Genomic DNA, 24,671 nt, shown 5'->3' with positions numbered 1-24,671 from the left:
TCAGTGTTGTCAATAATTTCGAGTGCTACCAGGCTTAGAATGTAGACTTCCTGTGTTGAACTGCGAGTTAAGTTTCGTATAATTTCGTTATAAAATATGATTATTTCAGAGTAAAAATGTGTATTTCCATGTTATACATTCAGTACCAACATTATAGTGAGTAAATATATCATATTTCTTCATTACTTACGTAATGCTAGGAAGCATCATCTCAAAAGAAGTAGTTTCCTGAACCTACTGGGCTGTCATATCTACACTTGAAACTTTGTACAGAGTCTGCCTCCACAACATGACTTCCTGATGCATTCCATTTGTCAACTACTGATACTAAAAAAGTTTTCTGTATCTCATTTGGGCACTCATTTTTCATGTTTACCTTTTTTTTTTGTGTGTGTGTTTTTTGAAGGAAAGCAAAGAAATTGCACATAACTACAACTACAATTTATTTAATAAGCATTTCTAAACTAAACAAAACTTTGAGGGTAATTAATAAAAATAAAAACTAATTTGAAAACAAATCTTTCTTGAGCAACATAGGGATGCAAAATTAACATGACGATGATTTGGGCAAAGAACATTTGCCAACCCAGGGGTAGAGAATACTTGTTATTTTATCTTTGCTTTGCTACTTAAAGCTACTCAAATCAAAGGGAAGAGTGTTTCTTCCATTTCTTCGTTGTCAGTCTGTGACTCAATACTGACTACACTGTTGTCACTGTCGGTCTCGGAATCCTCGGAATCTTGACTGTCTGTTTGAAATTTGTTGTACTCTACTTCCCTGTCTTCAGAAAACAGGTTAGTTGCCTCAATTAGTTTAAGTTGATAGAATTTTCTTATATTTAGCAAGAGGGCCGTAAGTCCACTGGTTACATGCTGGAATGATGACTTCTTTATTGAGTATTTACCCGGTTCCTGTAAAACAAACACACATCATTATTTCAGGTATTTTTTAAATTAAATGTTTGTTTTCCTAACAAGTGTTTCATTTAAACTTTAACCAGTAAAAGTGATAATGAAAATATATTACAATTTTTGTCTACAAAATGCTTTTACTAATTTTACTTAGCTTAGACACAAACAACAATGATTAAGCTACCTGTTAAAATATTTACCAAGTAGCTATAATGCAATAACATTTATTTCAGTGGAGTAATTAAGTTAATATTGATACCTGATACTAACTTCAATTATCCAAGAGGGTGGAGCACTTTTGTTTTGTACATCATCTAGTCTTTGTGTTATCTCTTCAAGCTTTTTTCTGTAGAAATCCAAGTAACTTTTCATTTCAAGTTGAATGACATTTTGTTCTTCCATAGTCCTGTTGTACATATGCAGCTTTTCTGCAGCATTTCTCTTGTCTTGAAGAGTAACTGAAAATATTCAAAAATAAAATATAAAGTAAATTATTTAATAAGGAACATGAACAAATCTGTCATTGTAGGATGCATGTATTATGCAACAACAATGCAATCATATGTAATCATTTTTAAGGTATCTTGTTAATATTATTATCTTAACAATATAAATTAGGCATGGACTTCCATTTGTCCATTACCATAATGAGTCAGTTTGAATTAACATGTTAGTAGCTAACAATATTTATCCTCATTGACAAGGCCAATATGCACAGAAAACTAACCAAATATACTTACCATTATCAGTTGGTTGAGGAGTGTCATGGAAAGTTCCCCTCTTCAGCAATCTCCACACTAAGTTTTTCTGTATTGTCTTCATTGTAGACCGCTATCAGTTCCCTCAACTTTTTCTTGTCTGCTTCAATCTTTGCACGGTATCGTGATCTCATTTTGCTTGAAGCTGAAAGAAACACTTTGTTACTAGTATATAAGATTATAGTTGATAAATTTGTTTTGTATATACTTAGTAGTGAATACCTACACAAAAGTAGGAGAACACACTACATAAATATTTGCCAACCACTTTTTTTTTTAACAAGCTTAGGTATACACAGCAATGTGCTGCTATCCTATTATGTATGAAAGACCACAGTGTAGATCAAAAACCTCACAGGACAGCCAGTCATACATGGAATCTGGAGAGAATATGAAATGTAAGGCTGATCTATTAGCCTCCACTAACAAAATCGGGGTTACAGCACAAGAATATCTTCCAATATTCCTGAGTGTATGAAGTAATAACAAAACTCAAAGTACATCATACCATTTGTTCTGTACCATTTGTTCTGAAGTCATTGATAACAGGGCAATCACATATATAGTGATAGACAGCATGTCCTAGCTTTTGTTCACATAGTTTACAACTGGAATGATTTCCATTGGCAGATTCATTACCTGCAGGCACCTGCCATAGATATTGATATCTCAACTTAATTTTGACAATTACCTATAATTACATAGGACAACACCTAAGTGAGATGGTATCCATACAAATCTACCTGAGAAATAAATGACATTAGATGTGTTTAGATAAAAAAAAAGTCATTGTTTTCTTGAAGTATTTTACAAACACTAAAAGATTTTTGTTTGTTTTATCAGTCCCTAACTTATACATAAGCTTTAACATACCTGCTACACCGGATATTTGGGATTTCTTGGTTCTAATTGAGTCACATACTAACTCTATCCCATTTTGAACATCATTTTGAGAAACTGATCTGTTGAGAATAGAGGATACTGTTTACTATAATGTTTACTAAATTCAAACATGTAAAGTCCCTGATTAATTAAAAAAAAATTTAACTTAAATTTTTAGGCAATGGTCACAATGGCATTTTATGATGGCTGACAATTACTGTACAAGAACTAAACAATTAAAATAATAAAGAAATGTTTTGGCAATTTTATGATTTATGGTACTGCATTGATTTTACAGTACAATAACCTTGTTAAAATATATAAGAGTATTTCAAAACAGTGTTTCTTACTATATATTTTACAAGCAAACCTTTTATTTAAACTCTGGGCTAAGTTGGTTAACTCTGCAATCCAGATGAGAAGTTGTTTTTCATCAAGAGATAAGTCAGCTAACTCCTTTCTTATTAACTCTGCAGCTTCTTTTGACTATCAACAGGAGGAAAAACTGCCCTGTTAGTATAATAAATGTTGCAATTTTTATTTAATATTTGATATTAAAAAAAAAACAATCCTTACGAGCCTAACTGCTGATGAAGGCTGTTTAATGCCAGTAAATGTTATTTTTATTTTTATTTTTGAATGTTTTTTTTTTCCTGTGCACTTATATTAGTGATTCATGATCATTGTTGCATATATTCAATGAATAAAGCAAATTACTTGCCTTACAAAATCTTGAAGCTAGAACATGAGCTAAAGAGTCATGTTTACGTTGGTTCCAAAAAAATGAAGATTCACTAAGTTCTTCTTCACGCTCTGAAAAAAGGGACAAAAAATAACTCCCTTCAATGAATATGTAAAATGAAAATAATTCACTTTTATGCAGGCGATGAGTCACAATAACGTGGCTAAAGTATGTAGACCAGACCACTCACTAGAAGGTGAAGGGACGACGACGTTTCGGTCCATCCTGGACCATTCTCAAGTCAATTGTGATGAGGAAGTAGAGACAGGCAATAAATAGGCTAGAGAGAGCTGAGGAGCAAAGTAAGGTGTATTTTAGGGGATAGTAATAATAATAAGAGCTGCAGATGGCCTATTGGCCCATACGAGGCAGCTCCTATTATAACCACCAAGTGAGAAGGAGATAGGAATAAGAAGACGATAGCAAGGGAGCGTAGGAGAAGACAATGAACAGAAAAAAGGGAGAAGAGAGAAAGAAAAGGAAAGAGAAAGAAAAGATAGATAAATGGAAGGGGTAGGCTTATGTTAGGTCACGTTTGTTAGAAAGATTACAGCATTTGAGTATATACTGTGAAAGGGAAGAGTCCACAGCAACAAAGCCAGGACTCAAGTTCATGTTAGGTACATTGTGTATTAGAGCCGATTCAACAAGACGGCGTCTGTGGAGAGTAGAGGCAGGAAAGATTATTTTGGAGGAAGACCAATCTATGGGATGATTAGAATCCCTCACAAGGCAGAAGGGAGCATTGTTAGTGTCTGCAGACTTAACACTTCTCTTGTGTTCTTTAAGTCTGTCATTCAGTGTACAGCCAGTTTTGCCAAAGTATTGTACAAGATGAACAGGAAATAGAGTAGACACCAGCAGCAGGAGCATTTTTTTTTTTTTTTTTTTTGAGGAGCACTGTGAACTAGATTGCTACGAAGTGTGTTAGTTTGTTGGTGTGTTAGTTAGTTCTTATTCCTATCTCCTTCTCATTCAGTGGTTATAATAGCAGCTGCCTCGTATGGGCCAATAGGCCATCTGCAGCTCTTATTATTATTACTATCCCCTAAAATACACCTTACTTTGCTCCTCAGCTCTCTCTAGCCTATTTATTTCCTGTCTACTTCCTCATCAAAATCGACTTTAGAATGGTCCAGGACGGACTGAAACGTCGTCATCCCTTCACCTTCTTGTGTGTGGTCTGGTCAACATTCACTTTTATACTATCTATAATTTACTTGCTATATTAATCAAATCCAATTCATATACACAAAGTTGTAGGGTGACACCAGGTGTTGCTAGTTACTGAAGTCATCTTCATTACACATAATAAATATCACTAACAAGTTTTAATAGATTATACCTTCCTCATTGTAACAATGCACTATAAACTAACCGGCTTTCAACATGTTTTTGGTGGTACTGTTGTACCGCGACATATAGCTGAAAATTTGCTCGGTTTCTTCACCTGTGGTCAAACCACTTCCGTGCTGCCAGCGTCCTCCATACAGGACCTATAATTAAGATGTAACACACTGCATAATAATTACAAGGAAAGAATATTAGTCGATTGCTCAAAAATTTAATTATGACTAAATACTTTATTCTGATTAATAGCTTTTTAACCCTAAAATAATGTTACATTTATACCCGTTATTTTGAGAAATGATAATTATTTACCTGGCAATACCATGCATGTGCTTTTGCATGCAAAACACCTAGGAACGGCTTTGTCTCCAGTAGGGTGAATTTCTTATTTTTTTCTTGAATTTTCAGGGCCCATGGCCAGTATTGACAAATAATGTCCTGGCAGATGTACTTGGCACTTTTGAAGTAATTTATATGGAGATAGTGTGCATAGCCAAAAACCTCACCACGAGTCATATTGCACATTTTGAGAATTACACCATGCCGGCATGATGCAAGGCTTATGCCAGTCTGGTCCAGGGATTTGTGTGTATACGGTTCGTTTCGCGCCGCTTTCCACAACGAGACACCACAATTTTGGCTGTTCTGCAAATCAAATATAAATGATATATATTATATATATATATCATATATATTATATATTTATATCATATATATATATATATATATATATATATATATATATATATATATATATATATATATATTATATAAATACAGTATATATAAAATATATAATAAATAATGAAAAGAACCTAACCTTATGGGTTATATAAAAGTGATATAGACCAACAGAAATATAGCATCTTAATCAATATGGCTTCAGACCCCAAAAATCACCATTTATATGGTGCATGTAGCTCTTGACAAACGTTGAGTACTCTATGTTTTACTGGTTGACTTGCCTGTGGGTTAAAAAAAACCTAACTACTTGTTATAATATATATATTAACTCTGTAAACTGTAAGACATCATGACTGTCTTTTCCCAATGGTGTAGTGGGTTAAGACACTCGCCTGGCGTTTCGCGAGCGCTTTGTCCTGGGTTTGTATCCTGGCCTTGGAGATTTACTGGGCATCAACCCTTAACTATGGCCCCCCCCCCTGTTTACCCCACAGTAAAATGGGTACCTGGTTGTTAATGGATTTGGTGGGGTCATATTCTGGGAAACATAGGATTAACGACTTGCTTGAAACACTATGCGTGCTAGTAGCTGTACAAGAATGTAAAAAGTCTTGTATATATAAATAAAAATATAAAATCTATGTACAGTTTACAAAGTCTGTACACATAATATTTACCTTTGTTTTTAAGCTCTCTATATGGTTAAGGTGATTAGTCACATCATTGTCAGCAGCAAAGACGCTCTCTGAATAATATGATTCCCTCAATCCTCTGAAAGAAACAAAATGACAGTATTTACATAATTTACATTGATTTGTTTTCAATTTTGATGATTGTGTAAATATATATTACTTAATGTTGTAATACATGAATAACGCTATTATGTATTGCATGTAAGAATTTTTCAGATATTGATATATTTACATAACGAATAATGTATTGTGATATATAAGTTGCCCTAAAAGAAATGTATTAATTGTTGAAAAATAAAAATTTATCTTACAAAAGGAAAATTATTTAAGAACTGTACCTTCCAACTTTTTCATATCGGAATAACTTTTTGTTGCCATCAATATGTATGGCAAATGGGTTAGTATGACAAGCAGGGCACACGTTCTTATTGTAGCTTTGGACATTTGCAAGTTCATACTGCATAAATCTCCACTCCTGGAATGTTCTTTTAGCAGCTTCAAAGTTGATGCAACCATCCTGAAATATATACTGAATATAGAATTTGCATGGATTAGCCCCATATATTGGGGGAGTGGGTAGCACAAGTTATAGTGCAAGATTGAACAACTACGTTCCCAGCCTAGTACTGGGAACCTGGTTCCCAGCCTAATACTGGGAACCTTGTTCCCAGCATAGTGCAGGGAACCTAGTTCCCAGCACTAGGCCCAGATGTGGCTAAGCCATGCAAGTTGCATGAGTTAGCCATATATATTGGGGGAGTGGGTAGCACAAGTAACAGTGCAAGTTTGAAGAACTACGTAGGAAACTATAAGGATGAAATTAATGCTTTTTAGTTTTACTTTTGAATAATGTTTTGAACAGCTGGACAGCTTTTAATTTAATAAAGAGTTTACCAATTAGGAGCAATAACCAATTACTTTATTTGCATAGAGAGTTTGCACAGATTTAGTTTGACTCGGGGGATATCAGAGAGATATTGATTTCTGGTGTGGTGATTATGGGATCCTTTACATCTATCAAGGAAGAGTTTCAGATCAGGATGTGCATTTAGGAACAAGGTTTTGTACATGTAAGTGGCACAAGAGAATGTGTGGAGTGGGTTCATATTTTTATGTATTATTATATATACAGTTTAATGTATACAGGTACTTACATTACATATATAAAATTAATAAATACTTACTCTTCCATTACGAGAGCCAAGCGCTTGGAGCGCTATTAACAAGGATTTCATTGATAAACCTGGACTGTTCCTTTTAAGGAAATGCCAGTTGTTCAGGAGTTTGGTGCTGAAGAATGTGTTACTTTTCCTGGCTGATGAGCAGAAGTATCCACCATCATACAACATCTTAGCATCTGCAGGAAGGCTGTATCCACACTCTTGACACTCAAATATGGGCAGATAAAGGTCATACCTGCCTAGAAAGCTTAGTTTTAGTATTTATTCCTAAAATAAAGCAGCTTATTTTGAATCTTTTGTAAAACTCATCTCCATCACTGAATGGATATGTTTGTGTCTCAAAGATTGAAGTCCACATGCTTGGGTATGGGTATCCTCACTAGAACTTCAGTGATGCTACTATATTCAGTGATGCAAATACTCATAGACTTATGTGTTCAAACTTAATATTAAATAAAATATACCTGAGAGCATTATGAAAGTACACATGATGTCAGAACTCTTTATGTTAAGGTTATAGTCTTTACAGTTACAGGAAATTTTTGGCACAGGAACTGGCACAACAGGTTCTGAATAAGAAAATAATAATAAACTTAGCAGATTGCATATTTAAATAATATTTAATAAGTCAAATGCCATAAAAATTGAATTGCTTATTGAGTAAAAAATTTATTTATTTTTTTCTTTCAATATTTTGGTACTTATATTGTAATAGCTTGGTAAAAAGAAAAGTTTTCATATGTAAAGAATTTTTTGGTTTACATACGCCAGTCAGTAAATGTCCCATTAAGGTCAACAGTCACAGTTGGTGGCAATGCTTCATAATATCCACTGGCCCAGGAAAACCTATCATGGAATGGGTTTAAAAAATGCTTTTTCATATCACAGTGGTAGCAGAATAGGCGATGACAATCTTCACATTTGATGCTGGCTTCAATCCTACATTTGAAGCATTTGGTGTCTGTCAAATGAAAATATTTGAAAACATATGTTCAAAAATATCGCATCTTTGTCAAAAAAGACTTCTGTACAGTTTCAGATCATGCAGAATTAGGAAAAAAATATGGTCTATAAGTATACATAAACATTTTTCATTAGTGATAAAATGCTTCAGGTATATTTAAAACGAAGTACCCACTCTCTATTCAAAAAATATAACTAAAAAAAAATGCAAATATAATAAGTTGTAATGTAAACTGATATGCTGATGTAAATAGACAATATGCTTATAAGTATTGTGTATGTACCTTCAACTGGAACAGCGTGCCTAGACACCTCCCACTCAAATAGAACTGACCGACTTTCTTCCCAAGAAATTTCAGCCTTCATTCTTCTTTGCTGCCATTGAGAAATCTTCACTTGCGATTCTTGGATTTTTTTTATTTCTGCAGCAAGTTCGGCAGCGGCTGAAATTATTATACTTTAGTTATAATCTTACACTGATTTTTAGACTATCTTCTTTAGCTATTTTATATTTCACTCACACTATAAGTCAATATTTTGACAAAAAATATTTTTATATATAAATTTAAATAATTTTATATATATATACAGTATTTATAATTTATAATAATATTTTTACAAATGTGTTTACTATATAATATTACCCCTTTATCCATTTATCTACAACCATATTTATTCATCTATCTATACACCCTTGACAGGACATTTGCATCAGGAATGACTATGAAAATGGCCTAAGGGTCTTTATAAGGCATTTAACTTAAGCCTACTATGATCCACCCTACATACATCAAGGACCCAAGTCCTTTTCCCTGCAATTTCAGAGAGGATAGCCATATATGATATATATATATATATATATATATATATATATATATATATATATAGTAGGTCCCTATATATATATATATATATATATATATATATATATATATATATATATATATATATATATGTATATATATATATATATATATATATATATATATATATATATATATATATATGTCGTACCTAGTAGCCAGAACGCACTTTTTGGACTACTATGCAAGGCCCGATTTGCCTAATAAGCCAAGTTTTCCTGAATTAATATATTTTCTCTAATTTTTTTCTTATGAAATGATAAAGCTACCCATTTCATTATGTATGAGGTCAATTATTTTTTATTGGAGTTAAAATTAACGTAGATATATGACCGAACCTAACCAACCCTACCTAACCTAACCTAACCTATCTTTATAGGTTAGCTTAGGTTAGGTAGCCGAAAAAGTTAGGTTAGGTTAGGTTAGGTAGGTTAGGTAGACGAAAATACATTAATTCATGAAAACTTGGATTATTAGGCAAATCGGGCCTTGCATAGTAGGCCAAGAATTGCGTTCTGGCTATTAGGTACGACATATATATATATATTATATATATATATATGGAATTTTTTTTTTAAATAATAACAAATGTGACATACCATCAAAGTTTTCAGGTAACACTTCAACAGCAGCAGCACCGGGAGACTCTGCAATTAGAGAATTGCCAGGCAATAAATTAAGGTATGTGTATGTATATATATATATATATATATATATATATATATATATATATATATAAATATATATATATATATATATATATATATATATATATATATATAAATATATATATGTATATATATATATATATATATATATATATATATATGTATATATATATGTATATATATATATATATATATATATATATATATATATATATATATATATATATGTCGTACTTAATAGCCAGAACGCACTTCTCAGCCTACTATGCAAGGCCCGATTTGCCTAATAAGCCAAGTTTTCATGAATTAATTGTTTTTCGACTACCTAACCTACCTAACCTAACCTAACATAACTTTTTCGGCTACCTAACCTAACCTACCCTATAAAGATAGGTTAGGTTAGGTTAGGTAGGGTTGGTTAGGTTCGGTCCTATATCTACGCTAATTTTAACTGCAATAAAAAAAACTGACCTCATACATAATGAAATGGGTAGCTTTATCATTTCATAATAAAAAAAATAGAGAAAATATATTAATTTATGAAAACTTGGCTTATTAGGCAAATCGGGCCTTGCATAGTAGGCTGAGAAGTGAGTTCTGGCTACTAGGTACGACATATATATATATATATATATATATATATATATATATATATATATATATATATATATATATATATATATATATATATATAGATAGCTAGCCAGAATAGAGTTCTTGGCCCTACTATGCAAGGCCAGATTTGCCTAATAAGCCAAGTTTTCCAGAATTTCAATATTTTTTCAAATGTTTTTCTTGTGAAATGATAAAGTTATTCATTTCATTATGTATGAGCTAAATTTTTTTAAATTTGAGTTAAAATTAATGTAGATATATGATCGAACCTAACCAAGCCTACCTAACCTAACCTAACTTATCTTGACCTAATCTAAACTAACATAACTAAATCAATAATTTATGTTCTTAATATAATATAATAATAATATTTAAAAAAAAGGAAACAATTTATTGAAAATTAAAAGTCACTTGGCCTATTAGGCCAATCGGTACTTGCATAGTAGGCCAAGAAGTGCGTTCTGACTACTAGGTACGACATATATATAATATATATATATATAATATATATATATATAATATATATATACATATTTATATATACATATATATATATATATATATATATATATATATATATATATATATATATATATATATATATATATGTCGTACCTAGTAGCCAGAACGCACTTTTCGGCCTACTATGCAAGGCCCGATTTGCCTAATAAGCCAAGTTTTCCTGAATTAATATATTTTCTCTAATTTTTTTCTCATTAATTGATAAAGCTACCCATTTCATTATGTATGAGGTCAATTTTTTTTTATTGGAGTTAAAATTAACGTAGATATATGACCGAACCTAACCAACCCTACCTAACCTAACCTAACCTATCTTTATAGGTTAGGTTAGGTTAGGTGGCCGAAAAAGTTAGGTTAGGTTAGGTTAGGTAGGTTAGGTAGTCGTAAAACAATTAATTCATGAAAACTTGGCTTATTTGGCAAATCGGGCCTTGCATAGTAGGTTGAGAAGTGCGTTCTGGCTACTAGGTACGACATATATATATATATATATATATATATATATGTACACAAACACACACACACACTGTATTTGCAACTTAGTCCTTGGTTACTATGGCAATGCATTTATATTTGTATCTCTCTAAAATAATTAGATAACATACCATTGATATTTTGGGGTATAACGTCTACAACAGAAACTGGAGGCTTCATTACTTCATGACTGCAAGGGAAAGGATTTGATGGTGTGCCTAGTAATAGAAAAAAAACAGTAAAAAATATATTACTATAACAAGTTATTTATAATTACATTTAAGATCAGTTAGTGATTATATTTAACTGTTGACAATAATACTAATACCTAAAGCTCTGCTTTTTCTAGACGAAGTGCCAGTGTACATAATTGTCCGCCTTTTTGGGTTGTTATTTTGGGAATCATAAATTGCTCGAAGCCTTGTTATCTCCTCTTCAATCTCCTTCAATTTCTTTTGGTGTTGTAAATCTTGCACACTTTTATGCAACTCATCTGAACATAGATAAAGAACACAAAGTATTCTATGTAAAGCTGGAAAATGATATTATCCAACACAAATACGTGAAGTGTGTGAAAGCTGTATTTTAAATGCAGATGACATAAATTGCTCATTTGACAATATATGTTGGTAATCTTTACAACAATATGAAAGGGAGTAAAATATTTCCTTTAAATAAAATTAAATTATTCAATTATGTTATTTATTTCCATATTAAACATTGTGAATAAAAATATAAGTGAGCTTACCATGTACAACAGGTATATGTTTTTTTTCTGATCTCTTGATATTTGCCTGAGCCTGGCTTTCCGGCTGAGCTTTACGTTTGGCATCAAAAAGCCTATAGCCACACTTGCAGACATGTTGATTAATGTTCACGATAATATTACATGAGGGACATAATCGCTGTAAAGCGTTTCTCAGGACTGAAAAATAAAGATAATTTGGGTTATGATAAACTGTGCAGTACAGTATAATTACATTATAATGTAGAACTACCTAAGCTCACCAGAAGTCACACACAATATGGGAAATCATTCATATTTGAATGATCAAATAAATGAGCAAATGATGAATGAATGATTTGAATGAGCAAATCATTCAACACAAAAGACCACATGGATAGTGAAATCTGGATCCAAAATTATAATTTATATAGATGTGACAGAGTAATAAGGTCAGGTGGAAGAGTAGGTCTGTATATTAAAGAGGAACTGGCATGAACAGTGCTCCTGAACTCAACTAATGAGGTGGTAGAGGTACTTGGAATCAGGGTTGAAAATATAAATCTAATTATTATTTTAATATACAAACTGCAAGATGCAACAGTTGAGAAATTAACTGAGCAAATACACAAAATAGAGAATATCCTTGATAACTTAACAAACCCAGTACCAGATATTATCTTCTTTGCAGACTTCAATCTGCCCATTTTAAAATGGAGAATAGTAAAAATAACATTATAGCAGGAAATCAACCTGGAAATAACAAACTACAGGTCAGATCACTACTGACATTCTGTGACAAATTCTCGCACAGTCAGCAGATTACAGAACCAACTAGGAACGAAAACACGCTGCACCTGATATTTACAAACAATGACGAGCTAATCAGTGACATTACTGTCTCAAACACTACGTACTCGGACAACATTGAAGTGAAAACTAACATTAATAATGGTAGTAGGCCTAAGAGAAACAACAAGTGAGAAGGGTTATTCAATAAATCCAATTTTAATAATAATAATAAAAGGATAGACTGGGCAAAAATAAATGGGGAACTTACGAACGTTCAATGGGAATGTGTTCTAAGTAATAAACATCATACACAAAGAATAGAAAAACAGACTTCTGAAGCCTATGAAGTCTGTCTGAAACATGTTCCTTTGAGGAAAGCCAGAAAGAGGTCCAACGTAGAAAGAAAACGCAGGTGACACTACAAAAAAATACAAAAAACAACAGAAATGATTAAGCAGACAACTTTTCATACAAAGAAGGAATAATTTAAACAGGAAGATTGTAGAAATAAAACAGAGACTGAAGCATTCATATCAGATTGAAGAGAGGCAACTAGACAAAAAAGCAATTCAAGAAATAAAGGAAAACCCAAAATATTTCCTCATTTATGCTAAATCATAAGAAAATATCACTGCCAATATTGGACCTATTTGTATTAGTGAAGGTTCATACATTGAGTATGACAAATTTCTAATTTGTCATAACACTAATTTTACAATTAGTGAAATCCTAAAGAAGTTGTATGAGGATATGTTTAGCACTCAGATGCACAGCATGAAAGTAAAAAATCTGGACAACTTCTTTATGCGTGATATCCAAACCCCTGTAAATATAACCAATATCAACACGAGCATGGAACATTTTGAAAGAGAATTTTACAATATGCCCATGCACTCAGCCCCGGGTCCAGACTCATGGAATTTAATATTTATAAAGAAATGCAAAGTGACATTAGCACAGGCACTCAGTATAGTGAGTAGGAAGAGATTGGACACGGGGGAAATACCAGATGCGCTTAAAGCAGCAGACATAGCCCCTCTACACAGGTATACAGTACACGGATTTCACAAACGCATTCGACAAATTTGACCATGGAGTGATAGCACACAAAATGAGGTCAATGGGAATAACTGGTAAAATAGGACGCTGGATACTCAGTTTTCTGTCAAACAGAACACAAAGAGTAACAGTCAACCATATAAAATCGAGTCCAAGAACAGTTAAAAGCTCTGTACCTCAAGATACAGTCCTTGCACCATTGCTTTCCCTTATTCTCATATCAGATATAGAATCATATACAAGGCACAGCATTGGATCATCCTTGGCAGATGACACAAAAATCAGCTTAAAAATGACCTCTGCTGAAGATATTGAAAAACTACAAGTAGATACAGTATTAATAAAGTTTACGACTGGGCTGCAGAAAATAACATGATGTTTAAAAGTGACAAATTCCAGGTACTCCGATATGGTAAAAATGAGAACCTTAAACATAATACAGGGTACAAAACACAATCAAATTTGTCCATAGTAGGAAAGTAACATGTAAAGGACTTGGGAATAATAATGTCTGACGAACTAAAGTTTAGGGAGCATAACCAAGCAAATATTGTGGCAGCCAGAAAAATGAGAGGATGGATTACGAGAACTTTCAAATCCAGGGATCCCATCACAATGGTTGTACTCTTCAAGTCACTTGTGTTGTCCCGTCTTGAGTACTGCTCAGTACTCACTTTCCCCTTCAGAGCAGGTGAAGATTGCTAAAATAGACGGAATACAGAGAACATATACAGCATGCATAGACTCGATAAAGCACCTAAATTATTGGGATCGTCTCAAAGCTCTCCAAATGTACTCACTAGAAAGGAGACAAGAGAGATACCAAATAATATACACATGGAAAATACTGGAGGCCCAGGTCCCAAATCTACACAGTAAAATAACAACATACTGAAGTAAACAATATGGAAGAAAATGTAGAATATAACCAGTGAAGAGCAGGGGTGCCATAGACACAATCAGAGAGTACTGAATAAACACCAGAGGTCTGCGGTTTTTCAACATACTCCTAGCGAGCATAGGAAATATTGCCGAAACAACCGTGGACTTCTTCAAGAGAAAACTAGATAGTTTTCTCAAAGGAGTGCCGGACCAACCAGGCTGTGGTGGGTATGTGCGCCTGCAGGCCACTCCAAGCAACAGCCTGGTGGACCCAACTCTCACAAGTCAAGCCTGGCCTACTGCCAGTCTTGCTGAGTAAAAGAACTCCCAGAACCCCATCAAGCAGGTATTGATTGCACTTTAAATACTTAGTATAAGCAAAGATATTTAATGTCTGGTAAAGGATGGAGGGTAGGCAATCCAAGAGAGGAGGTGCATACTCTAGATGAAAGCAAACTAAGTAATACTTAATAAATATTCTAAATTGGAATTTTAGGTAATAATGTACAATCTTTGGATGACAAAACAACACATCAGAAAACGAAGATGCAATGATCTTTACGTCTGTCTGGGACAATTATCAAATTGTGTAATTAATATTTTTGTGAATCATTTGCTAATTATACTCTTAGCTAAATGGATAAATGTAGCATGAAAGACTGCTTCATACACTTTTCTGTCCTGAAAATTATGATAATTTGGGCTATCATAAAGTATGCAATATGATTAAAATCTAGTACAGCGATAAAGGAAACCTAATCCTAATTACTGTATAATGAAACTTACTTGGATTTTTGGAATCCATTGTTGCAATGAGCTCTCAGATATTCGACTGCATGAGAAACAATATCACCGATTGAAATTGATGTTGGGCTGCTGTAAAATTTACCCAAAAGGTACAAAACTATTTAAAACCAGGCATAAAATAGAATCAGTTTAGATTAATTATATAAAACTACAAGAACACGGTAGGATGCATATTTGCACCACCATCCAAAAACTGCAAATGAGAGTTGTAACATGCAAATCTCATAAGCACTTTTTGTTTACATATTAACTTCTTGGCATTTTTTCAGTAATTAAACTGAGATAAAAATAAAATTAATACATGTGAAAATACAAGCAAAATATAACTGAAATTTGAACAATGAAACTTTACAGATGATACAGAAGACACAAGTAAATTGGCACTGTAGGAGACATTGAAAAAACAGAAATAACATGATTTTAACAGTGATAAGTTACAGGTGCTGAAGTATGGTAGAAACGAGGAAATTAAATGAAACAAGGAACACAGGACACAATCAGACCCACTCTAAGAAGGAACAAACATGCAAGAGATCTGAGAATTACGACGTCTGACGACCTCACACTTTGTGAACATAACCGAGCAAATATAGTGGCGGCCAGAAAAATAATGGAATGGTTTATGAGAATGTTAAAATTCAAAGACCCTACCCACAGTAATGCTAATACTATTCAAATAACTGGTGCTGTCCCATCTTGAGCATTGCTCGGTACTGACTCCCCCTTTCTGAACAGGAGAAATCTCTGAATTAGAGGAAATAAAGAGACCATAAACAGCAAACATATAAATGATAAAACATCTAAATAATTGAGACCGTCTCAAAGCTCTCAAAATTTACTCTCTGGACACGAGACAAGAATGGCATCAAATAATACATATATGTAAGATACTAGAGGGCCAGGTCCCAAATTTGCACAGCATAATATAACAACATACTGGAGCTAAAGATACAGAAGGAAATTAATAATAGGTGTCATAGGTACAATCAGAGAGCAGTCTTAACAGTAGGGGGTTCAAGGGCTGTTTGCTAGGCTAGGCAAGGGTAGACTAGGCTTGGCTAGTGTTGGCTAGGTTATGCTAGGAAGAAGTAGGCTAGGCTGATTTACTCCACCAGTAATTGGCGGTCTGTCTAATTACAAGCTACCACAAGCTACACAAGCTTCACATAGCTTCCTGGCAATATGTTAGTAATGAATAAATAAGATATATTTACTCATTATAATGTTGGTACTGAATGTACAACACGAAAAAACATAATTTTAATCTGAAAAAGTATCTTTCTATAAAGAAATTAAATGAAAATAAAGAAATGGTGACACCAAATCAAGTCGACGATCCAAGCATCGGTTAGGTGAGGTGAGGTTAGGTTAGGTTAGGTTAGGTTAGGTTAGGTTTGATTAAGTTAGGTTAGATTTGGTTAGGTTAGATTTGGTTAGGTTAGATTTGGTTAGGTTAGATTTGGTTAGGTTAGATTTGGTTAGGTTTGATTAGGTTAGGTTAGGTTAGGTCAGCCTAACATATCATATTTATTCATTACTAACGTATTGCCAGGAAGCTTTGTGAAGCTTGTGTAGCTTGTGGTAGCTTGTGGTAATTAGACAAGACCTGTAATTGGGGGGAAAGGGGGGAGGGGGGAACCTCAATACAAGCCTAATTTGTAGCTTCCTGTTCTCCGACACAATGATTTATTTTACGTCAGGCTTTCAGCACAGCCGCATAAAAAAACCTGGTTATTTATTTATTAATATACGAGAAGGTACACTGGGGGTTAAGAGAGAAAATAGGAATAATGATGATTTTACAATCTTGCCCGAAACGCTATTCGTACTAGTGGCTTTAGGTATTGTATGTACTACCTCTATCTATAAATCAAACAGAATGTTTGTACTGTAACTCTGCATCTATGTATATATTTTTCCTAAATAAATTATTATTATTATTGTAAAGCCACTAGCACGCATAGCGTTTCGGGCAAAGATCCCGTACCCAGAAGCTGGGTATCTTTGGTTGCCCTGTGACTACTCTTATGACATTCCCTAACTCTTATGACATTCCCTAACAGTATTGGTAAACTAATAACAATGAACAGTAGCTCAATATTACCGGAATAATCCAACTCATGTGGCCATGTTTTTGTTGTGAAGCGAGGTCGTTCAGTTCGTATACAGCATACCTTCTTACGAAGGTTAGAGTCTTAAAAATGTCTTACCATTGCTAAGAAATCATAAGATATACTTATTTACAATAATACACTGGTTGTTTTTGTTGATTTAGGGGCGATGACATGAGTAAACTGGTTATGTTGTGATGATTTAGGGGCAACGAACTGTTGTTATTAGACTATGTTTTGTACATAAGCAAAAAAACAAGATGTAATTCTTTTAATTATAACAATAATAAAGACAAAAAGTTAATAATTAATGTACTTGTTAAGCAAAATTCGCAATATCTTAGTTTTATTTAGGAAAAAAATAAAAGACATCTGGAAAAAGATCTGCAGACTATATGTCTTACATTTTATTCCGTTATTTACACTAAAAGAACAATTAAACGTACACTATCGCCCGTGCCTGGTGCACGAGCACCAGGCACGGGCACCGGGAGCATCCCAGACACTGACTTAATCGACTGAGATTAAGGCAGTGTCATTTTCATTCCTTTAGAACAAGGAAATCTCATTCTTAAACTGTATAATATGAGCTGCGCAATAATTTTTTGCTGATCTTCAATAAATAAATTCTGGAGGGCTTGTGCAAGGATTAGGATGAGTTAGCCTAGTTTTTACTGTATATCCGTTTCTGGTTACTCAAGGGTGACAGTGGCGGGCAACACGAGAATAAATATTTGTATAAATTCCAATTTCGATCAGATCTACTTGGGGATAGTTTACAAATGTTCGCCATGAAATTTACGTTTTCTCTAATAGCCGAAGAGCTTATTTGAGAAAACAGTATGGCATTGAATCAGCGTGGTAAAACAATTGTATTATTGACACGACGAGTATAATCGACGTAGTTTTTATATATGTTGCCGGTCGAACACATATTTATGTGACGTTTTATACTTATGTTCTTCTAGAACATTCTATTGCGAACACATTGGTACAAAAATGAAATACGTACATCGAAAACTAATGTCAGGACAGTGACAAGAGTATGCACTTTTAAATATGGCCGCTCGATCGCCGATACACTAATTTCATTTGGCGAAATTTATTTTTTCATACGCCGTTTCGCGACAATTATTTATAACTGATATAAATGTTGCAAAAGAAGTTTAGGATTAAGTAACATATTACACATTAAAAAAAATGAATACATTAATACCTAAACAGTTTGTAAATACAGTGATAAATTGTGCCAAACATTACACAATATTATTTACTAAGAAGCGTATGACAACTCAAAACGGCATGATTTCAACAGGATTTTTTATAGTTGTCAAAAAACTCTGATTTTAATTATCAAGTATTTGTCACAATGTATTTTATATAATTATGAGGCAGTGGAATGACCAAATTGTTCTGTATTATAAATGCATAATGCTAAATTTCTATATACATAACAGTAAAATAATGACCACCTACATTTAAGGATAACTAGGAAATAGTAACTGGAAACTTTATTTGAACGAAAATTCAATACCAAATTTCTTAGATGTTTTTCTTAATATAAAGATCAACAGTAACGAATCTTATTCATTATGGACAAATTAACAAAAAAAAACATAATTTTCATTGAGGACCATGTATTAGAGCATACTTAGTCACTTATATATTAAAAGTATTGTGTTTTTTGAAGCATTGGGGTTGTAAACAAACAGAACGGCCTACCCGAAAAGTCGTAACATAAGAAGTTGTACATGTTTGCTAATTTATTATTTGATAAATGATTATTACTAATTTACGACGACTATAAAGGTTTCCCATTAGTTAAATTACTGTAGTGTGACTAAATGCTACTACAAAACATATATAAATCCTGGGAAAGTCACAATGACCAGCGACATTAAAGCATAAAAGACTAAATAGTAACAGGAAACTGTCGGCGAACGAAAAATTCATTTCCAAATTTATTAGATGTTTTCCTAAATATAAAGATCGATGGGCTGGAATTTTCTGGATTATGGCCTAATTAAGGCAAAAATATATGTATTTTTACTTGAAGAACATATATCAGAGCATAGTCAGTGAGTTATAGAATAATAAGAGTGTGGTATTTCATTGTATAACAAGAGATAGTCCATGGAAGCGAAAATAGACGTAGTTTAAGACAAAATAACGTCCAAAAACAGCCGTAGAGTCAAACGGCAACTGTTGACGTTCTTTTTAAGAGGACAGGTTGCACATTGACAGTGGCTTGACGAAAAATGCAGACTAACCTCACACTCATCTGGTGCCCTCGGAAAGTGGAGATATTTGAGATGTATATATATCTCGAAGTCTCTACTTCTTTTGTAGGGTCTGATGGTGTAGTGGGTTAAAGCATACTAGTTATGGCAGCTACTGGAAGGTAGTTGTGCTTTCTGGGTTCGAGTCCCACTGGTGGGTGTTGTCCAAAGATTGTTATTCTTCACTTGTGGTTTATGCAAGTATAGGCTTATAAGCTGGACACGAGTTCTCTCACATTGACAGTGGCTTGACGAAAAATGCAGACTAACCTCACACTCATCTGGTGCCCTCGGGAAGTGGAGATATTTGAGATGTATATATATCTCAAAGTCTCTACTTCTTTTGTAGGGTCTGATGGTGTAGTGGGTTAAAGCATACTAGTTATGGCAGCTACTGGAAGGTAGTTGTGCTTTCTGGGTTCGAGTCCCACTGGTGGGTGTTGTCCAAAGATTGTTAATCTTCACTTGTGGTTTATGCAAGTATAGGCTTATAAGCTGGACACGAGTTCTCTCACATTGACAGTGGCTAGACGAAAAATGCAGACTAACCTCACACTCATCTGGTGCCCTCGGGAAGTGGAGATATTTGAGATGTATATATATCTCGAAGTCTCTACTTCTTTTGTAGGGTCTGATGGTGTAGTGGGTTAAAGCATACTAGTTATGGCAGCTACTGGAAGGTAGTTGTGCTTTCTGGGTTCGAGTCCCACTGGTGGGTGTTGTCCAAAGATTGTTAATCTTCACTTGTGGTTTATGCAAGTATAGGCTTATAAGCTGGACACGAGTTCTCTCACATTGACAGTGGCTTGACGAAAAATGCAGACTAACCTCACACTCATCTGGTGCCCTCGGGAAGTGGAGATATTTGAGATGTATATATATCTCGAAGTCTCTACTTCTTTTGTAGGGTCTGATGGTGTAGTGGGTTAAAGCATACTAGTTATGGCAGCTACTGGAAGGTAGTTGTGCTTTCTGGGTTCGAGTCCCACTGGTGGGTGTTGTCCAAAGATTGTTAATCTTCACTTGTGGTTTATGCAAGTATAGGCTTATAAGCTGGACACGAGTTCTCTCACATTGACAGTGGCTTGACGAAAAATGCAGACTAACCTCACACTCATCTGGTGCCCTCGGAAAGTGGAGATATTTGAGATGTATATATATCTCGAAGTCTCTACTTCTTTTGTAGGGTCTGATGGTGTAGTGGGTTAAAGCATACTAGTTATGGCAGCTACTGGAAGGTAGTTGTGCTTTCTGGGTTCGAGTCCCACTGGTGGGTGTTGTCCAAAGATTGTTAATCTTCACTTGTGGTTTATGCATGTATAGGCTTATAAGCTGGACACGAGTTCTCTCACATTGACAGTGGCTTGACGAAAAATGCAGACTAACCTCACACTCATCTGGTGCCCTCGGAAAGTGGAGATATTTGAGATGTATATATATCTCGAAGTCTCTACTTCTTTTGTAGGGTCTGATGGTGTAGTGGGTTAAAGCATACTAGTTATGGCAGCTACTGGAAGGTAGTTGTGCTTTCTGGGTTCGAGTCCCACTGGTGGGTGTTGTCCAAAGATTGTTATTCTTCACTTGTGGTTTATGCAAGTATAGGCTTATAAGCTGGACACGAGTTCTCTCACATTGACAGTGGCTTGACGAAAAATGCAGACTAACCTCACACTCATCTGGTGCCCTCGGGAAGTGGAGATATTTGAGATGTATATATATCTCGAAAGTCTCTACTTCTTTTGTAGGGTCTGATGGTGTAGTGGGTTAAAGCATACTAGTTATGGCAGCTACTGGAAGGTAGTTGTGCTTTCTGGGTTCGAGTCCCACTGGTGGGTGTTGTCCAAAGATTGTTAATCTTCACTTGTGGTTTATGCAAGTATAGGCTTATAAGCTGGACACGAGTTCTCTCACATTGACAGTGGCTTGACGAAAAATGCAGACTAACCTCACACTCATCTGGTGCCCTCGGAAAGTGGAGATATTTGAGATGTATATATATCTCGAAGTCTCTACTTCTTTTGTAGGGTCTGATGGTGTAGTGGGTTAAAGCATACTAGTTATGGCAGCTACTGGAAGGTAGTTGTGCTTTCTGGGTTCGAGTCCCACTGGTGGGTGTTGTCCAAAGATTGTTATTCTTCACTTGTGGTTTATGCAAGTATAGGCTTATAAGCTGGACACGAGTTCTCTCACATTGACAGTGGCTTGACGAAAAATGCAGACTAACCTCACACTCATCTGGTGCCCTCGGGAAGTGGAGATATTTGAGATGTATATATATCTCGAAGTCTCTACTTCTTTTGTAGGGTCTGATGGTGTAGTGGGTTAAAGCATACTAGTTATGGCAGCTACTGGAAGGTAGTTGTGCTTTCTGGGTTCGAGTCCCACTGGTGGGTGTTGTCCAAAGATTGTTAATCTTCACTTGTGGTTTATGCAAGTATAGGCTTATAAGCTGGACACGAGTTCTCTCACATTGACAGTGGCTTGACGAAAAATGCAGACTAACCTCACACTCATCTGGTGCCCTCGGAAGTGGAGATATTTGAGATGTATATATATCTCGAAGTCTCTACTTCTTTTGTAGGGTCTGATGGTGTAGTGGGTTAAAGCATACTAGTTATGGCAGCTACTGGAAGGTAGTTGTGCTTTCTGGGTTCGAGTCCTACTGGTGGGTGTTGTCCAAAGATTGTTAATCTTCACTTGTGGTTTATGCATGTATAGGCTTATAAGCTGGACACGAGTTCTCTCACATTGACAGTGGCTTGACGAAAAATGCAGACTAACCTCACACTCATCTGGTGCCCTCGGAAAGTGGAGATATTTGAGATGTATATATATCTCGAAGTCTCTACTTCTTTTGTAGGGTCTGATGGTGTAGTGGGTTAAAGCATACTAGTTATGGCAGCTACTGGAAGGTAGTTGTGCTTTCTGGGTTCGAGTCCCACTGGTGGGTGTTGTCCAAAGATTGTTAATCTTCACTTGTGGTTTATGTATGTATAGGCTTATAAGCTGGACACGGAGTTCTCTCACATTGACAGTGGCTTGACGAAAAATGCAGACTAACCTCACACTCATCTGGTGCCCTCGGGAAGTGGAGATATTTGAGATGTATATATATCTCGAAGTCTCTACTTCTTTTGTAGGGTCTGATGGTGTAGTGGGTTAAAGCATACTAGTTATGGCAGCTACTGGAAGGTAGTTGTGCTTTCTGGGTTCGAGTCCCACTGGTGGGTGTTGTCCAAAGATTGTTAATCTTCACTTGTGGTTTATGCAAGTATAGGCTTATAAGCTGGACACGAGTTCTCTCACATTGACAGTGGCTTGACGAAAAATGCAGACTAACCTCACACTCATCTGGTGCCCTCGGGAAGTGGAGATATTTGAGATGTATATATATCTCGAAGTCTCTACTTCTTTTGTAGGGTCTGATGGTGTAGTGGGTTAAAGCATACAATTAAGTTATGGCAGCTACTGGAAGGTAGTTGTGCTTTCTGGGTTCGAGTCCCACTGGTGGGTGTTGTCCAAAGATTGTTAATCTTCACTTGTGGTTTATGCAAGTATATGCTTTTAAGCTGGACACGAGTTCTCTCACATTGACAGTGGCTTGACGAAAAATGCAGACTAACCTCACACTCATCTGGTGCCCTCGGAAAGTGGAGATATTTGAGATGTATATATATCTCGAAGTCTCTACTTCTTTTGTAGGGTCTGATGGTGTAGTGGGTTAAAGCATACTAGTTATGGCAGCTACTGGAAGGTAGTTGTGCTTTCTGGGTTCGAGTCCCACTGGTGGGTGTTGTCCAAAGATTGTTATTCTTCACTTGTGGTTTATGCAAGTATAGGCTTATAAGCTGGACACGAGTTCTCTCACATTGACAGTGGCTTGACGAAAAATGCAGACTAACCTCACACTCATCTGGTGCCCTCGGGAAGTGGAGATATTTGAGATGTATATATATCTCAAAGTCTCTACTTCTTTTGTAGGGTCTGATGGTGTAGTGGGTTAAAGCATACTAGTTATGGCAGCTACTGGAAGGTGGTTGTGCTTTCTGGGTTCGAGTCCCACTGGTGGGTGTTGTCCAAAGATTGTTAATCTTCACTTGTGGTTTATGCAAGTATAGGCTTATAAGCTGGACACGAGTTCTCTCACATTGACAGTGGCTTGACGAAAAATGCAGACTAACCTCACACTCATCTGGTGCCCTCGGAAAGTGGAGATATTTGAGATGTATATATATCTCGAAGTCTCTACTTCTTTTGTAGGGTCTGATGGTGTAGTGGGTTAAAGCATACTAGTTATGGCAGCTACTGGAAGGTAGTTGTGCTTTCTGGGTTCGAGTCCTACTGGTGGGTGTTGTCCAAAGATTGTTAATCTTCACTTGTGGTTTATGCATGTATAGGCTTATAAGCTGGACACGAGTTCTCTCACATTGACAGTGGCTTGACGAAAAATGCAGACTACCCTCACACTCATCTGGTGCCCTCGGAAAGTGGAGATATTTGAGATGTATATATATCTCGAAGTCTCTACTTCTTTTGTAGGGTCTGATGGTGTAGTGGGTTAAAGCATACTAGTTATGGCAGCTACTGGAAGGTAGTTGTGCTTTCTGGGTTCGAGTCCCACTGGTGGGTGTTGTCCAAAGATTGTTAATCTTCACTTGTGGTTTATGTATGTATAGGCTTATAAGCTGGACAGGAGTTCTCTCACATTGAC

General features: G+C 35.1%; 1 protein-coding gene across 10 annotated transcripts; it reads right to left on the bottom strand.

Moving 5' to 3' along the window:
• Nucleotides 1–428: 428 nt before the first annotated feature.
• On the bottom strand, nucleotides 429–17,875 carry LOC123752444 (uncharacterized). Of its 10 annotated transcripts, none has more exons than XM_069307389.1 (19): nucleotides 17,675–17,873; nucleotides 15,550–15,639; nucleotides 12,055–12,231; nucleotides 11,635–11,799; nucleotides 11,438–11,524; nucleotides 9,627–9,674; nucleotides 8,449–8,607; nucleotides 7,968–8,162; nucleotides 7,666–7,770; nucleotides 7,205–7,440; nucleotides 6,359–6,537; nucleotides 6,006–6,099; nucleotides 4,957–5,289; nucleotides 4,673–4,790; nucleotides 3,274–3,365; nucleotides 2,544–2,632; nucleotides 1,653–1,815; nucleotides 1,183–1,370; nucleotides 429–912 (listed from the first exon to the last, which is right to left on the bottom strand). In XM_069307389.1, exons 2-16 carry the CDS (start codon nucleotides 15,566–15,568, stop codon nucleotides 2,615–2,617), a joined length of 2,025 nt encoding a protein of 674 aa, XP_069163490.1. In that variant the 5' UTR covers nucleotides 15,569–15,639; nucleotides 17,675–17,873; the 3' UTR covers nucleotides 429–912; nucleotides 1,183–1,370; nucleotides 1,653–1,815; nucleotides 2,544–2,614. The 10 variants fall into 10 exon arrangements, with proteins under 10 accessions (XP_069163490.1, XP_069163491.1, XP_069163493.1 ...); XM_069307390.1 differs by having other exon boundaries at nucleotides 15,550–15,636; XM_069307392.1 differs by lacking the exon at nucleotides 11,438–11,524 and having other exon boundaries at nucleotides 17,675–17,875.
• Between the last annotated feature and the right edge of the window lie 6,796 nt (nucleotides 17,876–24,671).

Source organism: Procambarus clarkii, chromosome 60 (assembly GCF_040958095.1).
Source record: "Procambarus clarkii isolate CNS0578487 chromosome 60, FALCON_Pclarkii_2.0, whole genome shotgun sequence".
Lineage (NCBI taxonomy): Eukaryota > Metazoa > Arthropoda > Malacostraca > Decapoda > Cambaridae > Procambarus > Procambarus clarkii.
The sequence above is the reverse complement of the archived record's forward strand: the minus strand, read 5'-3'. Positions and strand labels throughout refer to the sequence as shown.

What these genes read in the sequence shown, in the direction of transcription:
- LOC123752444 (XM_069307389.1), bottom strand. An exon ending in TAGAAAAAGCAGAGCTTTAG is followed by an intron (nt 11,525 to 11,634) that starts GTATTAGTATTA and finishes TTCTATTACTAG; the next exon opens with GCACACCATCAAATCCTTTC. An exon ending in CACATGCATGGTATTGCCAG is followed by an intron (nt 4,791 to 4,956) that starts GTAAATAATTAT and finishes TCTTAATTATAG; the next exon opens with GTCCTGTATGGAGGACGCTG.